The following is a 17505-nucleotide window of genomic DNA, read 5'->3' on the forward strand; positions in this document are numbered from 1 at the left end:
GTCCCCAGGACAAGCAAGGTGCGGGTGAGGCGGTGACAGAGAGACTGGGCGGTGCCAGGCTGTCCCCAAGCACCTTTCTTGCTGCTGGGAAGCGCCCCAGGGCCCAGGAAGGCAGCGCCCCACTCAGCAAGTGCATGTGGGGCTGGGCAAGGGGGCAGTGGGGGGTGTGGAGCGGGGCTGGGAGGCAACCCAGCCTCTGCCCCGCTCTCTCTCTCGGCCCCGCTGGCTGCGGGCGCTGTTCATCTTCATGGCCTCGATGAAGGATTGAGTGTCCCCTTAGTCAGTTTGCAGATGACACCCATTTGTGGGAGTTTTGATTTGCTCGAGGGTGGGGAGGCTCTACAGAGAGACCTGGCCAGGCTGGAGCGATGGGCTGAGGCCAACTGGATGAGGTTCACTAAGGCCAAATGCCGGGTGCTGCCCTTGGGCCACAACAACCCCCAGCAGCGCTACAGGCCTGGGGAGGAGTGGCTGGAGAGCTGCCAGTCAGAGAGGGACCTGGGGGTGTTGATTGACAGCCGGCTGAACATGAGCCAGCAGTGTGCCCAGGTGGCCAAGAAGGTCAATGGCATCCTGGCTTGTACCAGCACTAGCGTGGCCAGCAGGGACAGGGAAGGGATCTGACCCCTGTGCTCGGCACTGGTGAGGCCGCCCCTCGATGAGTGGGTTCAGTTTTGGGCCCCTCACCCCAAAAAGGCCATTGAATGACTCGAGCGTGTCCAGAGAAGGGCAACGGAGCTGGTGCAGGGTCTGGAGCACAGGTCTGATGGGGAGCGGCTGAGGGAACTGGGGGGGTTTAGTCTGGAGAAGAGGAGGCTGAGGGGAGACCTCATGGCCCTCTCCAACTCCCTGAAAGGAGGGTGCAGAGAAGGGGGAGGAGTCTCTTGAGCCAAGGAACCAGCACCAGGCCAAGAGGGAATGGCCTCAAGCTGCGCCAGGGCAGGGTCAGACTGGCTCTTAGGAAGGATTCCTGTCCAGAAGGGGCTGTTGGGCGTTGGAATGGGCTGCCCAGGGCAGGGGGGGAGTCTCCATCCCTGGAGGGGTTGAAGAGTCGGGTTGACCCAGCGCTGAGGGATCTGGTGGAGTTGGGAACGGTCAGGGGGAGGTTCATGGTGGGGCCGGAGGAGCTTCAAGGGCTTTTCCAACCCAAATGAGTCTGGGATGGCGTTCAAGGCCAATAAGATCTTCCCTGTGGACCTGCAGAAGCAGGAGAGCGTCTGGCACCTGCCCGAGTGTAGCACCTTGTTGAGCTGCGGGGTGCAGGGAGATCTGCAGAGCAGCAGCGGGGACACGCCCTGGCTGCACTGGCTGGCCAAGTGCTGCATCCTCCCCCAGAGCCCTTGAGGGAAGAACCCAGCCACGGCCTGGCCGCTGCCTTCCCCTGGGGACCCTGCACAACACCCTGTTCTCCCTCACAGTGGGGGCACCTGGTCACAGCCCGAAGCAAAGGGTTTGGGGTCTCCCTGGGTTGGCTGTGGGGCACAATGGGGCCTTTCCTATGTGCCCCAGGCGCTGTGGGTCCAGGCTGAGCCCAGGCTCTAGGGCAGCACTAACTCCTGGGCTGTCCCCAGACACCCCGAAGTGACGATGTTCCCCAAGTGCCGAGTGGAGCTGGGGGACCCCAACGTCCTGCCCTGCTGGGTGGGCAAGTTCTGGCCACCCGTCATCTCTGTGGCTGAGGACGCTCTCGCTCTCCAACTCCCTCCCCTGCCAGCCACTTCTAGCCTCTGAGCCCCCTCCCAGCACCCAGCACCCCCCAGTGCATGTGTGGGACCAGCCCTGGCCCCACTTGCCCGGCTGGCCCTGGGACAGGCTGGGGACAGGCGTGTGGAGTGGCCCTGCTGCTCCATCAGCCCCATCCCAGCACTGGGGACACTGCAGGGGGTCTCTGGAGTGTGTTCTGTGCGTGGGGCAGGGGATGCCCCTGCTCTGACATTGACCTTGGCCATGTTTCGGGTGCCCCATTCTCCCCCAGGCCAGAGCAGCCACCAGCCCACCCCAGCTGCCCATTTCTCCCCTTTCCTCACCCCAGCTCTCCCAAAATCACTCCAGGCCCTGTGGATCTGCTCTCTCACCCCCCACCATCCGTCCCAGACCCCCCCGGTCCCCACCTGGGCCCCCCCACCCTCACTGGGGGCACTTCAACCCCCTGCACCCCGAGCTGTTGGGGGGCACAACCCAGCAGGGGAAAAGCAATCCAGGAGGTTTCTGCACCGCGGAGATGAGAACTTCCTTCTGCGACTGATGGAGGAGCTCAGGAGAGGGGCTGTGCTGGGCTGGGCCCTCCCCAAGGAAGGGGGGCTGGTGGGGAGTGGTGGTCAGTGTGAGGTTCATGGTTGGACTGGAGGATCTTCAAGGGCTTTTCCAACTGAGATGATTTTGGGATTCTGTGATTCTGTGAATAAACAGCCTCCATGGTCTCCAGGCAGTCATGGGTCACAGGCTCTGATGTGGTCCTGCTGTGGAAAGGCTGGATTCACAGTGTTAGTGGTCCCAATGTTTACATCATCCTGTTCCCCCAGGATGGCTTGATATTTTAGAGATGTGGAAGGAGAAAGCCAATGGCCCCCTTTTGTTCCAGGACGGTCGTGACAGGATGGGACACCAATACCGTCACCTTTTGGCCCATAGTAAACTTTCGGGCTTCTTGAATATTGAGAACAACTCGTGCAACTGCTCTCAAACATCCAGGCCGTCCTTTGCTCACTTCATCCAACTGCTTAGAAAAGTGAGCGGCTGCCCACTCACAGGGTCCCAGCTGTCGGGCCAGCACTGCCAGTGCCACGCCTTGTGTCTCATGGGAAAACAGCCAAAAGGGCTTCGAAACATCAGGGAGGCCCAAGGCGGGAGCTCTCATCAATTCCTTCTTTAATTGTTCAAATGCCTTTCTAGCCTCTCCGTTCCACATTGATCTTGATGGGTTTTCCTTTAGCAAGGAACACAACGGCTTTACCAAAAGTCCATAATTATTTATCCACAATCAGCACCCACCTGTCATCTCGAGGAAAGCTCAGAGTTCTTTTACCATCCTGGGTTCAGGCGTGTGACAGATGGCCTCTTTCCTCTCCAATCCCAGCTCTCGTTGTCCTCCCGAAATCCCGAATCCTAAATAGGTCACCTGCTGCTGGACCAGTCGAGCTTTCTGTGGAGAGACTCGATATCCACTAAGTCCCAGAAAACGAAGCAAACTGACAGTCCGTTGTACACAATCTTCCTTCGTCCTTGTAGCTATGAAAAGGTCTCTACATATTGTAGTAAAGCTCCTTCTGGTGAGGGCGGGGTCCAGGTTTCAAGTTCCGGGGCCAATTGATTCCCAACGAGAGTCGGGCTGTTTGTAAAACCTTGGGGTAACACTGTCCAGGGTAACTGGGGTTTTCTCCCTGTATCAGGGTTCTCCCATTCAAAAGCCAATAAGTTTGGGCTTTGTGTTGCTAAGGCCAGGCAGAAAAAGGCATCCTGGAGATCCAAGACGGTAAACCATACCTGATCTCCTTTCAATTCAGTTAACAAAGTAGAAGGATTTGCCACCACAGGTCTTCTACGGTTTTGTTTATTGCCCTTAAATCCTGAACTAACCCATAGCTCTGGCCATCACATTTCTTACAGGCAAGATGGGGGCATTATACTCTGATTCGCATTCAATTAACAGCCCAAATTGCAAAGAATTATCAATAATTTCTTTTACCCCTATCCGATCTTCTGCACGCAAAGGATATTGTTTAATCCCCAGCAGAGCAGCTCCTGGTTTTAATTTGGTTTCTATTAATTTGGCAATCTGAGCCCTACCTGGTGTTCCAGAAGCCCACACTCCTGGCTATACCTGCTCCAGAGTTTCTGTCGGCATCGTGCTCTCCTTTTCAGTCTTAACAGAGACGAGCTTAAAATTTTGATTAATTGATCTTCCTTTATTTTGAACTCGGTCCCTTCAGCACCAAACCCGATCTTTGCTCCTCGTTGTTCTCCCTAACAATGGTTTAAGGGATCCGGGCAAATAACTTTGTGTGTAGCTACTTGTTTCCCTAATTTATACTTCACAGGTTGCATGAAGAAAGCCTTTTCAGTCTGGCCAGTGGCTCCACCCACAGTTACAAAATCTCTGTCCACAGGTGTTAAATGTTGGTTCCAAACAGAGTGAGAGGCTCCGGTATCTATTAAAAATTGAACTTCTCACCCCTGTTCCCCAGCTTTATTTTAACCAGCGCAGCCGCTGGGGTGGATTCCCCAGGTCCCCGTCGCTCCAGTTCTGCCGCCGTCCCAGCCCTGGAGAACCTTGTTCCACCTCGGGGCACTCCTCCTTCCAGCGCCACTCTCCCTACAACACGCACACCGATCGCTTCTCAACTCCGTTCTGATCCCCGAACTGAATCCCCCTCTTCCACCACCTCGCGTTCCACCTCCGCTTCCCCTCCCTGTGCGTCTGCCTTTATGCTGCTGATCCAGAGCAGCAGCAGTGGCCCTGGCTATTGCCCTTCCCAATTTCTTCCTGCCATTATCCCGATTTCTAGACGCTCTCCAAGCTTCCTCAATCAGCTTTTCTAAATCTCACATTTCCGGTTCTTTACGGTTTTGAAGCTTCTTTCTAATATCCTCAGATGATTGTCCCAGGAACAATGACACCAATTGCTGCTGCCCCACATCAGAGGAGGGGTCTAAAGTGGGGCATTTGTGCATTGCAGCTCTCAGCCCACCTAGAACTCTCTAGGGGGTTCAGTTTGTCCTTGTTTCACAGCGTATAACTCCGACCAATTTACGGCTTCAGGGGTTGCATTTTCTAATCCAAATTTCACCCAATCCTGGTATCATTTTAACAGCTGACAGTCGGTGTTATCGTTCGGATCCCAGTTCGGGTGGGCTGGGGGAACATATTGATCAACCACCCCAGGCAAGACATGAGCAGTAATTAGTGCCTGCACGTGAGTACGAGCTGTTTGCAAACCCAATTGTGTCTCTGTTTCTGTCATCGCATCCAGCATTAACTCCGTATCTTCCCAGTCAGGGTCCTGGTTTTTAACTATTAATTCAAATCTTTTTGCGACCCCTAATGGGTCATCCCGGTAGTTTCTCACCACCTCTGTCCAAGCCTCCAAGTCACTCACATTAAAGGGCGCTTTAATTCGGGTTGTTCCTCCCGGTCCCGTCGCAGGTCTGAGCGGTGCCTGTAGAGTTGGAGCTGGCACTGGACCTGTTTTACGAGTCCGGGCAGCGATTGGAATGCTGCCTCCCACCGCCCCTCTCCTGTGTTCCTCCTCCTCTTCGGGGATGCTTCTGGCATTTAGAGAGGTGGGGACACATAATCCTCAATTCCCTCTTCTGCCTTTTCCTCTTCATCTTCTATTTTCAGGCCTCTCTCTCCAACACCACACCCCGAACAACACCCTTTCAACCTGCCCTGGTCCTTTTTCTGTTCTTTCTCCAGCGCCAACACGAGAGGATCCTGCGGGGCTGAGTTCATGCCACTCTCCTTCTGCCACTCAGGATGGTTTTCTTCAAGTGAAAAACATATCTGCATGCAGCACCTCACCCCACTTTTCCTCTCGGCTTAGGAACAACATCAACTGCAGCAAAATATCAAATTTTAAAGTACCATTCCTGGGCCATTTTGCTCCATCCTCTAGCTTATGCAATGGCCACCACTGATCACAATATTTTATCAAAGTCTTTCTATTAGTTACACCACCTGTGGACCCCCCTGTATCCTTCCAATGTGTCAAAATACATCCCAGGGGACTTTTCTTTAAAATTCCTCCACTTTGCTTGCCTCCCATGTCTGATTTCTATTCCTCCAGCCACAAATCACCTTTATCATGTACGATGATCAACGTTCTCGGTTTTCCCAGGAATTCCCAACCTGACACTTAGGGCAGTCAATATCCTGCCCAAACTCGACCGACAGGTTTTGCTCACACCACAGATATTCTAAAACATACAAATGTTTACAATCGTTTTCTGGGTGTAACAGACAGCACTCGCGTTCCCACATTCATTCAAAATTATGTATATTAAGATCACAACATTTATTTATCAATTATTTCTTCCATCTCCAGCTCTGTTCCTCGCGGGATAACAGAACGGCTGATCCAGACTCCACACTCGCTTCATTCTTATTTGTACGTCTCACGCACACACACGATCATGAAAATTCAGGATACAAAGCAAGTCAACAGCTGTTAAACTTTAAAATTTTAAACCGTTTCTTTCACAAACCTCTGTTTGCTTTTCAGGTGAGCAGAGGTATAGAGCTCATAAAGTTACCAAATGCAAACAAGTATTTTACCAAACATCTGTTCACTCTACAAATCCTGAGGAGATGAGCAGAGGCCCTCGAATGACAGAGTTACCAAACGTGTGCGTATTAAGACGCCGGCAGTCCCGCATACGCTGACCCTGCGTCTAAACAGTAACGACTTACGGGCGGCTACCAAATGAACCGGATCCAACCCCAAATTTCAGTGACTGTCAAGCTCCCATGCAGCCAGTACCTCCGCACAGTTACTTTCCCAAAAGACATTTTAAAGAATACCCGTTTGATAGATGGTCCTTGTCTGTCCCCGCAGCGATCCGATTGAGGAGAGGAGTCTCTCCAGAGAAAGCTCCAGGGGTACCTGAGAGAGTCCCAGTCTCGATGGGTCCTGCAGCCGGGCAGAGAGGGTCCCATCTGGGTCGCCAACTGAAACAAAGAAATTGCCTCACCAGTCAGAAACCAATGGAACCATTCAGCAGATATTCTGGATTAGCAGCGCTGGGGATTCTCCACCATCGGCTCCCCCGAACTAGCAGGGGACATCAGTTTACACCCCCCGATCAAAGCGATTCATTAGATCTCCTGGAAAGGGGAGTCTGATGATAACGAGTTCCCGGAATTCATTTACACAGCCCCAGCCTGTGCAGTGACAACAGGTTGAGGGGCTTCGGGGGCCGAGGGATGAAGTCCATGGTCCTCCCCAGAGCATGCACAGTAAAGCCCAGGTGTCTTCGTCCTAAATCGGCGAGCTCACCCTCCCGAGATTTTATCTCTGTGTCGTTTTGTTCGAGTTCCCCTCATCTGACTTTGCCCAAGTGCCCAGTGAGGGCTTTGAGTCTGTTACCAGTGAGTTCTAGAGGGGGCGTTGTACTTTAGTCTGGCCAAAGAGGCCATGGGAAAACAGTTGAGGAGTCCTTGGGAAACAAACACAAGCACAACTTTCATGTATCACAGTTTAGTCTTAATCAGAAATTCATTGGTTTGAGCCCTTTCAGGATAAAAGGAGCCCTGAAGGGGTAAATCTGGGCCCTGAGGGGGTAAATCTGGCCTCCAAGGGGCTACATCTGGGCCCTGAAGGACTAAATCTGGGTCCTGAGGGGATAAAGGGAGCCCTGAGGTGGTAAATCTGGGCTCTGAGGAGATAAAGTGATCTCTGAGGGGCTAAATCTGCGCCTTGAGGGTATAAATCTAGCACCTGAGGGGATGGGGGGAGCTCTGAGGGGGTAAATCTTGGCCCTGAGGGGATAAAGGGAGCTCTGAGGGGGTAAATCTGGGTCCTGAGGGGGGTAAATGGTAACCTGAGGGGGAAAATCTGGGCTCTGGAGCATGAACCTGGCCCCTGAGGGGTAAATCTGGGCTCTGGAATATACATTTTGGTCCCTGAGGGGTTAAATCTGAGTCCTGGGGGCGTAAATGGGGTCCAAGGGGTGACAGGACCGAGATTTTTAGGTCCCTCCCATTGCCCCAGATGCCTCGATACCACATGGGAGGGGCAGCTGACGCAGATGCCACCAGTGTTGTGGCCTGGAAACAAGGGACACAAGGAGGTAGGTGCTGGCGGTGGGGGGGGGACACCCACATCCAGATACCTGGGTCCCTTGTGGGGGGACCCCAGGGGTGGAGGGGGAGGTAGGGGAAAGGGGGGGACACCCACACCCGGATGCCTGGGTCCCTCTGCGGCTGTGGAAAAGGAAGTCAATGGGTTCCTGCACCCAACGCCTGGGTCCCTCAGAGCCACAATGGCGGCCACACCCAGACGCCTGTGTCCCTCTTCTAGGGGTGTGTGACACCCCCCACCCAAAACACTTGGGTCCCTGGAGAGGGTCCTCCACCCCGGACCTGGGGTCAGCCCCAGGACACCTGGGTCCCCAGGGTGTGCCCCCTCCCCAGACCCTTGGGTCCCCCCTTCGGATCACTGTGTCCCCCCCACCATCCCTCAGGACACCTGTGTCCCCAGGGTGTGTCCCGTCTTCAGACCCCTGTGTCCCCTCCCCTGAACCCCTGTGTCCCCCCCCAGCACCCCTGTGTCCCCCCCTGACGCCTGTGTCCCCTCCCCAGCACCCCTGTGTGTCCCCTCCCTAGACCCCTGTGTGTCCCCTCCCTAGACTCCTGGGTTCCCCGAAGGACACCTGGGTCCCCAGGGTGGGTCCCCTCCCCCAGACCCCTGTGTCCCCACGCCAGGACCACTGTGTCCCCCCCCAGATGCCTGTGTCCCCCCCCAGACCCCCGTGTTCCCCTTCCTGGACCTCTGAGTTCCCCCGCCCAGACCTCTGGGTCCCTACCCAGGACCCCTGTGTCCTCCCCCCAAACGCCTGTGTCCTCTCTGCAGGACCCCTGTGTCCCTCCTCCGGACCCCTGTGTCCCCCCCCAGACCCCTGTGTCCCCTCCCAGACCCCTGTGTCCCCCCCCGGGACCCCTGTGTCCCTCCCCTGGACCCCTGTGTCACCTCTCAGACCCCTGTGTCCCCCCCAGGACACCTGGGTCCCTACCCAGGACCTCTGTGTCCCCTCCCTGGACCCCCGTGCCCCTCCTCCAGGACCCCTGTGTCCCCCCCCCCAGACCCCTGTGTCCCCCCCAGGATGTCCTCCCCTGATGTGGCCTGGGCCAAGGCGGTCTTGGATCGTGCAATGGGGGCACTGGTGGGACTGGCGGAGGCACTGGGGACACCGGGGTTGGTGACAAAGGCGCTGGCGGAGGCGAAAGCGGTGCTGGAGGATGCGGAGGAGGCACGGGAGAGGCTGAACACGGTGCTGGTGGAGACGATGGCGGCGGCGGCGCCAGTGATACCGACACCGGGGGTCAATGCCGAAGGTGTATACGGTGCACTGGAAGCGCTCGCCACCGCCCGCGCTGCCGAACTGGAGCGGGAACTGAGACAGAACCGCCGGCGCCGCCGGGTGCTGCGCGTGATCCGAGACGTCGCCATAGTGCTGATGCTTGTCTGCACCCCCCTGCGTGAGTACGGACCGGTATAGACCAGAAAGGACCAGTTCAGACCAGTAAGGAGCCCTACAGATCTGCTTGGACCAGCAATGCTGGTAGACAACCTTACAGACCAGTACAAACTGGTAGGAAACTCTGCAGGCCAGTGGAGACTTTCTCTTGCCCTGACCAGTATAGACCAGAAGGGACCAGTTCAGACCAGTAGGAATCTGCTACAGATCTGCTTGGACCAGTAAGGCTGGTAGACAACCTTAGAGACCAGTGCTAGTGATAGAGAACCCTACAGACCAGTACAGACCAGTAGGAAAGCCCTACAGGCCAGTAGAGACTTTCTCTTTGCCCTGCCCAGTAGAGATCAGAATGGACCAGTTCAGACCAGTAAGGAGCCCTGCAGATCTGCATGCACCAGTAATGCCAGTAGAGAACCTTACAGACCAGTACAGACCAGTAGGGAACCTTACAGACCAGTAAGGAGCTGTACAGACAAGTAGAGACTTTCCCCTGCCCTCACCAGTATGGACCATTTCAGACCAGTAATACCAGCAGAAGGCCCTATAGACCAGTAGGAACCAGTAGAAAACCCTACAGACCAGTAGACCAGTAGAAGCTTTCCACTGCTCTGACCACTATAAACCAGTCTGGAGCTCTACAGACCAGTTCAAACCAGTATATACCAATAGGGACCAGTAGGAGACACTGTAGACCAGTAGGGACTAGTAAAGACCAGTAGAATGCCCTATAGACCAGTATAGACCGGTATAGAGCTTCCCTTGCCCCAACCAGTATGGACTGTGGGACACTGGGACAAGACTGGGGGGACACTGGGACAGGATGGGGGACACTGGGAGGGGACAAGGACACTGGGAGGGAAGTGGGGACACTGGAAGGGGACACCAGGAGGGGCACTGCCACACCAGAAAGGAACAGGGTCACTGGGACAAGACTGGGACCACTGGGAGGGGACTGGGGACATTGGGACAAGACTGGGGACACTGGGATGAACTGGGGACACTGGGAGAAGACAAGGACACTGGGTCAAGACTGGGAACACTGGGATGGGACTGGGGGCAGTGAGAGGGGGACTGGGGAAATTGGGAGAGGACAAGGAAACTGGGATGGGGAACACTGGGATGGGATGGGGACACTGAGATGGGGACATCAGGAGGGGATGGGGACACAGGAAGAGAACTGTGGCCACTGAGAGGGGACTGGGGCCACTGGGGAGGGCCTGGGAACACTGGGATGGGATTGGAGCCACTGGGAGGGGACAGGGGCCACTGGGAGGGGCCGAGGACAGGGGCTGATGTCCCCGTGTCCCTCCCAATGTCCCTGCAGTGTCCCTGGATGTGGTGCGGGAAGCGCTGGGGGTGACCCAGGAGAATGAACTTGTCACCTCCCTGGCCACCATCATCGTCACTGCCAGGCGGCCCTGTACGGCACGGAGACAGCCGAGCGTCACCTGGCCACTGCCGTCAGCCACCAACGTCAACAAGCTGACCGCTACCCGCCACCGGGCCAGGGCCATCGCTGCTGTCACCAAGGCCACCGCCGAGGCCACCACCGCTTTCAGTGACACCCTGGGGACGCTGGAGGAGGTGACCCGTCAGCTGAGGACCTTGGTGGACGCCGTCACCCAGGACCTGGAGATGGACCAAGGCTTCCCCGCCAGCGCCCAGGCCTTGGGGACATCGTGGTGGCCTTGGCGACAGAGATGGGGGACAAGGAGGGGACACAGAGGTTGGCCCGGGCACGGGAGGCTCTGCCAGGGGATGAGTAGGGACAGGGACACCGGGAGGGTCCTCCTCATCTTGGGGACACCCTGATGTTCCCTTGACCCATCTGGGGACACCAGGAGGATCCTCCTTGTCTTGGGGACACCAGGATGTCCCCTGTCCCATCTGGGGACACCAGGAGGATCCTCCTCATCTTGGGGACACCCTGATGTCCCCTTGATCTGTCTGGGGACACCGGGAGGTCTTCCTCCTTTTGGGGACAGCAGGATGTCCCCCTGTCCCATTTGAGGACACCAGGAGAGTCCTCTTCATCTTGGGGACACCAGGATGTCCCTTCTCTGTCCTGGGCACACCCTGATGTCCCCTGTCCCACCTGGGGACATCGAGGATGTCCCCTTTCTGGTCCAAGGCCACCAGGGACAGGTAGGCGACACCGTCCCCTGTCCCCCCCCAATAAACCCTCAGGGACACACTGAGCCCTGACCTGTTACTGGGGGTTGGGGACATGACAGGGACATGGGGACACCAGGGGAAGGGGACACCCCCCCACCCCACCCCCTTCAGAGGACACCAGGATGTCCCCAAGCCATCAATACTCAGGAGTGTCCCCAATGTCCCCAAGCTGGATGTCCCCAAGCCATGGGGCACATGGTGAGGACACATCAGGGCCATCTGCAGAGCCGTGTTGGGGACACTGGGGACATCATTGGGGACACACCGGGGCTGTGTTGGGGACATCTCTGAGGCCACCTTGGTCCCAACATTGGGGACACTCCGGGGACATCGTAAGGGCCAGCACTGGGGACATGCTGGGGCCACCACGGAGGACACCGAGGACTGTGGGTGGCCATGCTGGGCCCCATTTGGACATTTTGGGGGGGACATCAGGGAGCATGGGGGTGCATTGGGGACATCGGGGGGACATCAGGGGACATTGGGACATGGGGGACACATCGGGGGACACTGAGGGCTGTAAGTAGCCATTTGGGACATTTTGGGGGGACATCGGGAGCATGAGGGTGCATTGGGGACATTGGGGGACACTGGGGGGTCAGGGGACCCTGTTGGGGACATTGAAGGACATCTGGGGACATTGGGGGGGACATTGGGGGACACCAAGGACATGGATGGCCATGCTGGGGCCCCATTGGGGACATTTTGGGGGGACATCAGGAGCTTGAGGGTGCACATGGGGACATCGGGGGACACTGGGGGTCAGGGGACCCTTTGGGGGACATTGGGGACATCGGGGGATGTTGGGACATCAGGGGGGACATTGGGGGACACTGAGGGCTGTGGGTGGCCGTGCTGGGGACCCATTGGGGACATTTTGGGGGGACCTCAGGGAGCATGGGGGTGCATTGGGGACATCAGGGGCACCGGGGGACAGGGGACCCTGTTGGGGACATTGAGGGACATCAGGGGGGGACATTGGGGGACACCGAGGGCCATCAGTGGCTGTGCTGGGGCCCCACTGGGGACATTTTGGGGGTACCTCAGGAGCATTGGGGTGCATTGGGGACATTGGGGGACACCAAGGGTTTTGGGACCCTGTTGGGGACATTGGGGACAATGGGGGACACTAGGGGGGGACAACAGAGGACACTGAGGGCTGCGGGTGGCCCATCGGGGGACATCGGGGGGGACACTGGAGGCCGCGGGGTCCTGCTGAGAACAGCTGGGGGAGGGGGGGGGGTGGGGGGGGGGAGGGGGAGGAAACTGGGAGCCGTGGGTTCCCATCGGGGACATTGGAGGGGACATTGGGGGCCGTTGGGGTCCCGTTGGGGACACGGGGGGGACCCCCCGAGGGCGGTGGGTGGCCGTGGCGGTGTCACGGGGCGGGTGACGTCCCCACTGCAGCGTCCCCTCGCCCAAACCCCCGTGGGCCGAGCTTGGCCCAGGCCCGGGACCTGCGTGAGGCCACCGCTGCCGCCCCGTCCCAGCCCCGCGTGTCCCCCCGCCGTGTCCCCAGCGTGTCCCCAACTCGTCCCCATCGCTGCCACCACCTATGGAGACCCCTGAGGCCACCGGGGCCACCGTCCCCCCCGAGGTGGGACAAATCTCGGAACTGGCTGGTGGGGGGAGGGGCAGGGGGAAAGGTGGGGGACAGGGAGGGGTCGGGGGGGGGACTGAGGGGACGGGGGGTGGCAGGGGTGGTGACAGAGGGGACAGGGGGAGGCAGAGAGAGGTGGAAGAGGGGGTGAAAGAAGGGACACGGGTGGCAGGGAGGTGACAGAGGGGACAGGAGTTGTAGAGGGGGTGGAATAGGGGACAGGAGTGGCAGGGGGACAGGATCAGGGTGGCAGGGGGTGACAGAGGGGACAGGGGGGTGGCAGAAGGGTGGAAGAGGGGACAGGGGGTGGCAGGGGGACAAGATCAGAGTGGCAGGGGGTGACAGAGGGGACAGGGGGGTGGCAGAAGGGGTGGAAGAGGGACAGGGGTGGCAGGGGGACAAGATCAGAGTGGCAGGGGGGTGACAGAGGGGACAGGGGGGGTGGCAGAAGGGGTGGAAGAGGGGACAGGGGTGGCAGGGGGACAAGATCAGAGTGGCAGGGGGGGTGACAGAGGGGACAGGGGGTGCAGAAGGGGTGGAAGAGGGACAGTGGTGGCAGGGAGGTGGCAGGGGCACTGGGTCAGGGTGGCAGGGGGGTGACAGTGGGAAGAGGAGGGTGACAGAGGGGATGGGGGGTGGCAGGGGGGGTGACAGAGGTGGCAGAGGGGGACAGGGCTTGGCAGGGAACAGCGGTGACAGGGGACAGCAAGAGCAGGGACAGGGGGATGGGAGGGACGTGGGTCACCGGGAATGGGGGGGGGGACCCAGGGGGACCGTGGGACAATGGCAGGGACAGGGGACATTGGGGGACCCCTGGCTGCCATCAGGGGACCTCAGAGGGGATAAGGGCCATGGGGGGACCCTGCCACCGGCTGTGTCCCTGTCCCCAGGTGTCCCCAAATCTGCTGGAGCCGTTGGTGACCGTGGTGGCCATCCTGGGCGAGCTGGGGGCCACCCCAGGGGACGTCCCCTGGCCAAGCCAGCAGGCACGCTGCGGGCCGGGCTGGTCACCCTCATTCTCAAGATCTGCCGGGCCATGGAGCACCGTCAGGGGGAGGCCACCTACCTCCGTCGTGCACTGGCCACCGCGGGGGACAACTGGGGCCACCGTGGCCACCATCACCCGTAAGTGGCGGGAGTCGGTGGCATCGGTAGAGGCCGCCTGGGCCACGATAGCGGAGGACGCCATGCGCTTGCAGGATGCCTGTGGGGCCGTGGCTACCACGGGGGCTACCACTGGGGTCAGCAAGGGCAACCTGGCGGTGGCGGTGGCCCGTGAGACCAGCGCATGCCAGGATGTGCTGGAGGCCGCCCGGGCCCTGCCAGTGGCCTCGGAGTGGGCCGCGATGGCCGAGGCAGTGGAAACCCACACGACACGAGTGGCTGAGGCCAGCGAGGGGGCTGCAGGCGGCCACCAAAGCCACCGAGGCGACCGTGGTGACAATGTTGGATACGATGGTGGCCAGGGAGCGGGGACGGCTGGTGGCAGTGGCCCACGAGCCCCTGGGACGCTTGGTGACCGCCTGCCACGGGGCCACCCTCTTCTACCGTCACTGCGGCGTCGCCTTGAGGACATCGAGGCCACCAGACACGGTGGCCCCGAGGCTCCTGGGGTGGCCCAGGGGGGTCCTGGTGGCCCTGAGGACCTGTTGGCAGCGGTGACAGTGGCCGAGGCGCTGTGGGACGCGAGTGCCCGCCTGGCCCGTGGCCACCTCCTGGGGACACTGCAGAAGGTCCGGGGGCTGTTGGTCACCCCCAATGCCACCGTGGCCACCGTTGTGGCCCAGCGCTGCCGGGAGGCCACCGCCGCCCTCCCGGGGCTACTGCCGCAGGGACCGCGGTAGGGGATGGTGGCTTCGTTGGGACAAGTGGCTTTGTTGCGGACCACTGGCATCAACGTGTCACTGCTGCAGTCCTGGCTCTGGGTCACTTTGTCCCCAAATGTGTGTCCCTGTCCCCACATCCCCCCATGTCCCCATCCTGTGTCCCCGTTGTCCCCCCCGGCCCCACATTCCCTCCTGTGTCCCGCATCCCCATCCCATGTCCCCATGTCCCCTCCTGTGTCCCCACACCCCTCCTGTGTCCCCACGTCCCCCCCAGTCTGTGTCCCCATCCCATGTCCCCCATGTCCTCCCCAGTGTCCCCATGTCCCCTCCCGTGTCCCCATATCCCTCTCAGTGTCCCCGTGACTCCATCCCATGTCTCGTCCCCCCCAGTGCCCCCACGTCCCCATCCCGTGTCCCCGTGTCCCCATCCCATGTCCCCACATCCCCTCGTGTCCCACATTCCCTCCCGTGTCCCCACGTCCCCTCCCATGTGTCCCCATCATGTGCCTAAGTGTCACCTGTCTCGTGTCCCCTCTGTGTCCCCTCTAAGTGGGTTCCTGGTGTCCCCAAAGCCACCAGGACCACACAAGGGGGTCCTCCTGTCCCCACAGGCAAGTCCAATGTCCCCAAGGCCACCACAGTGGCTCAAGAGGGTCCTGGTGGCCCCAGGGCCACCACAGCCATGTACAGGGACCTCCCCTCCCCCCCTCCCCATGTCCCTTCCACATCTCTGCCACCTCCTGTGTCTCCCCCTGTCCCCTCCTTGTCCCCATATGTCCCTGTGTCCCCCCAAAATGGGGGGGGGGTGTGGTTCCCCACCCCATCAGGGAGGTGACACTCCTGTGTCCCCCAAAAAGGAGAATTGGGGTCCCCAAACCCACTGGGGGGGGTGACACACCCACGTCCCCTGAAAAAGGGGGGGTTGGGGTCCTCCACCCAGGAGGTGACACCCCTGTGTCCCCCCAAAAAAGGAGAATTGGGGTCCCCCACCCCATTGAGGGGGTGACAACCCTGTCCCCCCAAAAAAGGGGGGTTTGGGGCTCCCCATGCAGGAGGTGACTCAAAAGAGGGGACATCTTGCGATCCCCCACCCCCAGGGACACCGCTGTGTCCCCAAAAAGCTTGAGGGGGGGGCTTGGGTCCCCCAGCCCCACCCGGGAGGTGACACCCCCATTTCCCCCCTCCCCAAACCCCAAATCACCCCCTTTTTTTTTTTTTTTATGCTGCCAAACGCCTTTTTATTGGCGGGTGGGGGGGGCCGCCGGCCTCCGCCTGGTCCCGGGGGATCCCGGGGGGGTCCCCGATTCGCCCACGGGTCTGCACCTCCCCGGACCCTTCGGGGGGGGGATGAGGGATCCCCAATGGAGCTGTAGGAGCCGTTGGGAGATTTGGGGGGGTCCCGTGGGAAGCAGGGGGGGGCAGGAGGAAGGGCTGGACCTGGAGGCGCTGGCGCAGGAGCCCCGTCAGCAGCAGCTCGGCCGAGGTCAAGGGCAAACGGGCCCCCAGCGCCGGGGCCCAGCACCCCGCGTCCGCCTCGCACGAGATCACCAGCCGCCGTGGCTGTGGGGGGAGCGGGGGGGTCACTGGGGGGGCGTAGGACCCCCCCCCGAGCACCCAAAGCTTCTGGGGTCCCCAGTATCCCTCCGCCACCCCTGGGAATCCCAGTGGGATCCTCTGCAGGAGAGACTGGGATGCTCTGACCCCCCTTGTGCTATAGTGGGACCCCAACCCCCCCGGGACACCCAGTAGCTCCTCCGCTCACCCGCCCCCCCCCAGACCCCCAAGTCTAATGAGACCCCCCAACCCCAACGGGACCCCCCCCCAACCCCCAATTATGCCCCAATTCCCCACTACCCAAATGGGACCCCCAAGACCCCTGGGATGTCCTGAACCCCCACACAGTGGGATCCCAACCCCCCTGGGACCCCCAGCAGCTCCCCCCCCCCCCCCCCCCTCCAGGACCCCCCAACTCTAATCAGACCCCACGACCTCAATGGGACCCCCCAACCCCCAATTACCCTCCTCAGGACCCACTAACCCAAATGGGACCCCCCAAGACCCCTGGGATGTCCTGGGATTCCAGGATCCCCCCAGGAGCCTCCAACCCCAATGGGACCCCCCCAAGACCCCTGGGATACCCTGACCCCCCCCCAAATTCCCCTGGAAGCCCCTGACGCCAGTAGGACCCCCCCAAAGCCCCCAGGATGCCCTGACCCCCTCCCAGGGCACCTTGACCCCCCCCAGCACACCCCCAGGAGACCCCAACCCCAATGGGACACCCCCCCCCCCCAATTCCCCCTCTAGGACCCCACTAACCAAATGGGACCCCCCGAGACCCTGGGATGTCCTGACCTCCCCCCACAGTGGGACCCCAACCCCCCGGGGCCCCCAGCAGCTCCCCACCCCCCACCCCCCCCCCCGACCCCCCAACTCTAATCAGATCCCCCAACCTCAATGGGACCCCCCCCCACCCCCAATTCCCCCCCTCAGGACCCCACTACTCAAATGGGGCCCCCCAGGACCCCTGGGATGTCCTGACACCCCCAGGCACCCCCCCCCGGAGCCCCTGATCCAATGGGGCCCCCCAAGACACCCTGACCCCCCCCCCCCCCCCCAGGACCCCACAACTCTGATGGCCCCCCCCCCCAATTCCCTGGGGAGCCCAAAGTTCCCCAGGACCCCCTGACACCTCCCCCCAACCCCCTTTGA

At 60.1% G+C, this 17505-nt stretch overlaps 3 protein-coding genes across 3 annotated transcripts in view; 2 read left to right on the plus strand and 1 right to left on the minus strand.

The window, feature by feature from the left end:
• The window catches only part of LOC141917328 (uncharacterized), a 158452-nt gene that overhangs the window by 48957 nt on the left and 91990 nt on the right, over positions 1-17505 (minus strand). The window lies entirely within an intron of this gene.
• On the plus strand, positions 7758-11362 carry LOC141917392 (uncharacterized). Its single transcript, XM_074810567.1, has 3 exons — positions 7758-7788; positions 8820-9196; positions 10520-11362. Exons 2-3 carry the CDS (start codon positions 8821-8823, stop codon positions 11005-11007), a joined length of 864 nt encoding a protein of 287 aa, XP_074666668.1. The 5' UTR covers positions 7758-7788; position 8820; the 3' UTR covers positions 11008-11362.
• On the plus strand, positions 12818-14882 carry LOC141917376 (uncharacterized). Its single transcript, XM_074810527.1, has 2 exons — positions 12818-12967; positions 13861-14882. Exons 1-2 carry the CDS (start codon positions 12926-12928, stop codon positions 14812-14814), a joined length of 996 nt encoding a protein of 331 aa, XP_074666628.1. The 5' UTR covers positions 12818-12925; the 3' UTR covers positions 14815-14882.

The sequence above is a fragment of the Strix aluco genome, chromosome 37, assembly GCF_031877795.1.
Source record: "Strix aluco isolate bStrAlu1 chromosome 37, bStrAlu1.hap1, whole genome shotgun sequence".
NCBI classification, from domain to species: Eukaryota; Metazoa; Chordata; class Aves; order Strigiformes; family Strigidae; genus Strix; species Strix aluco.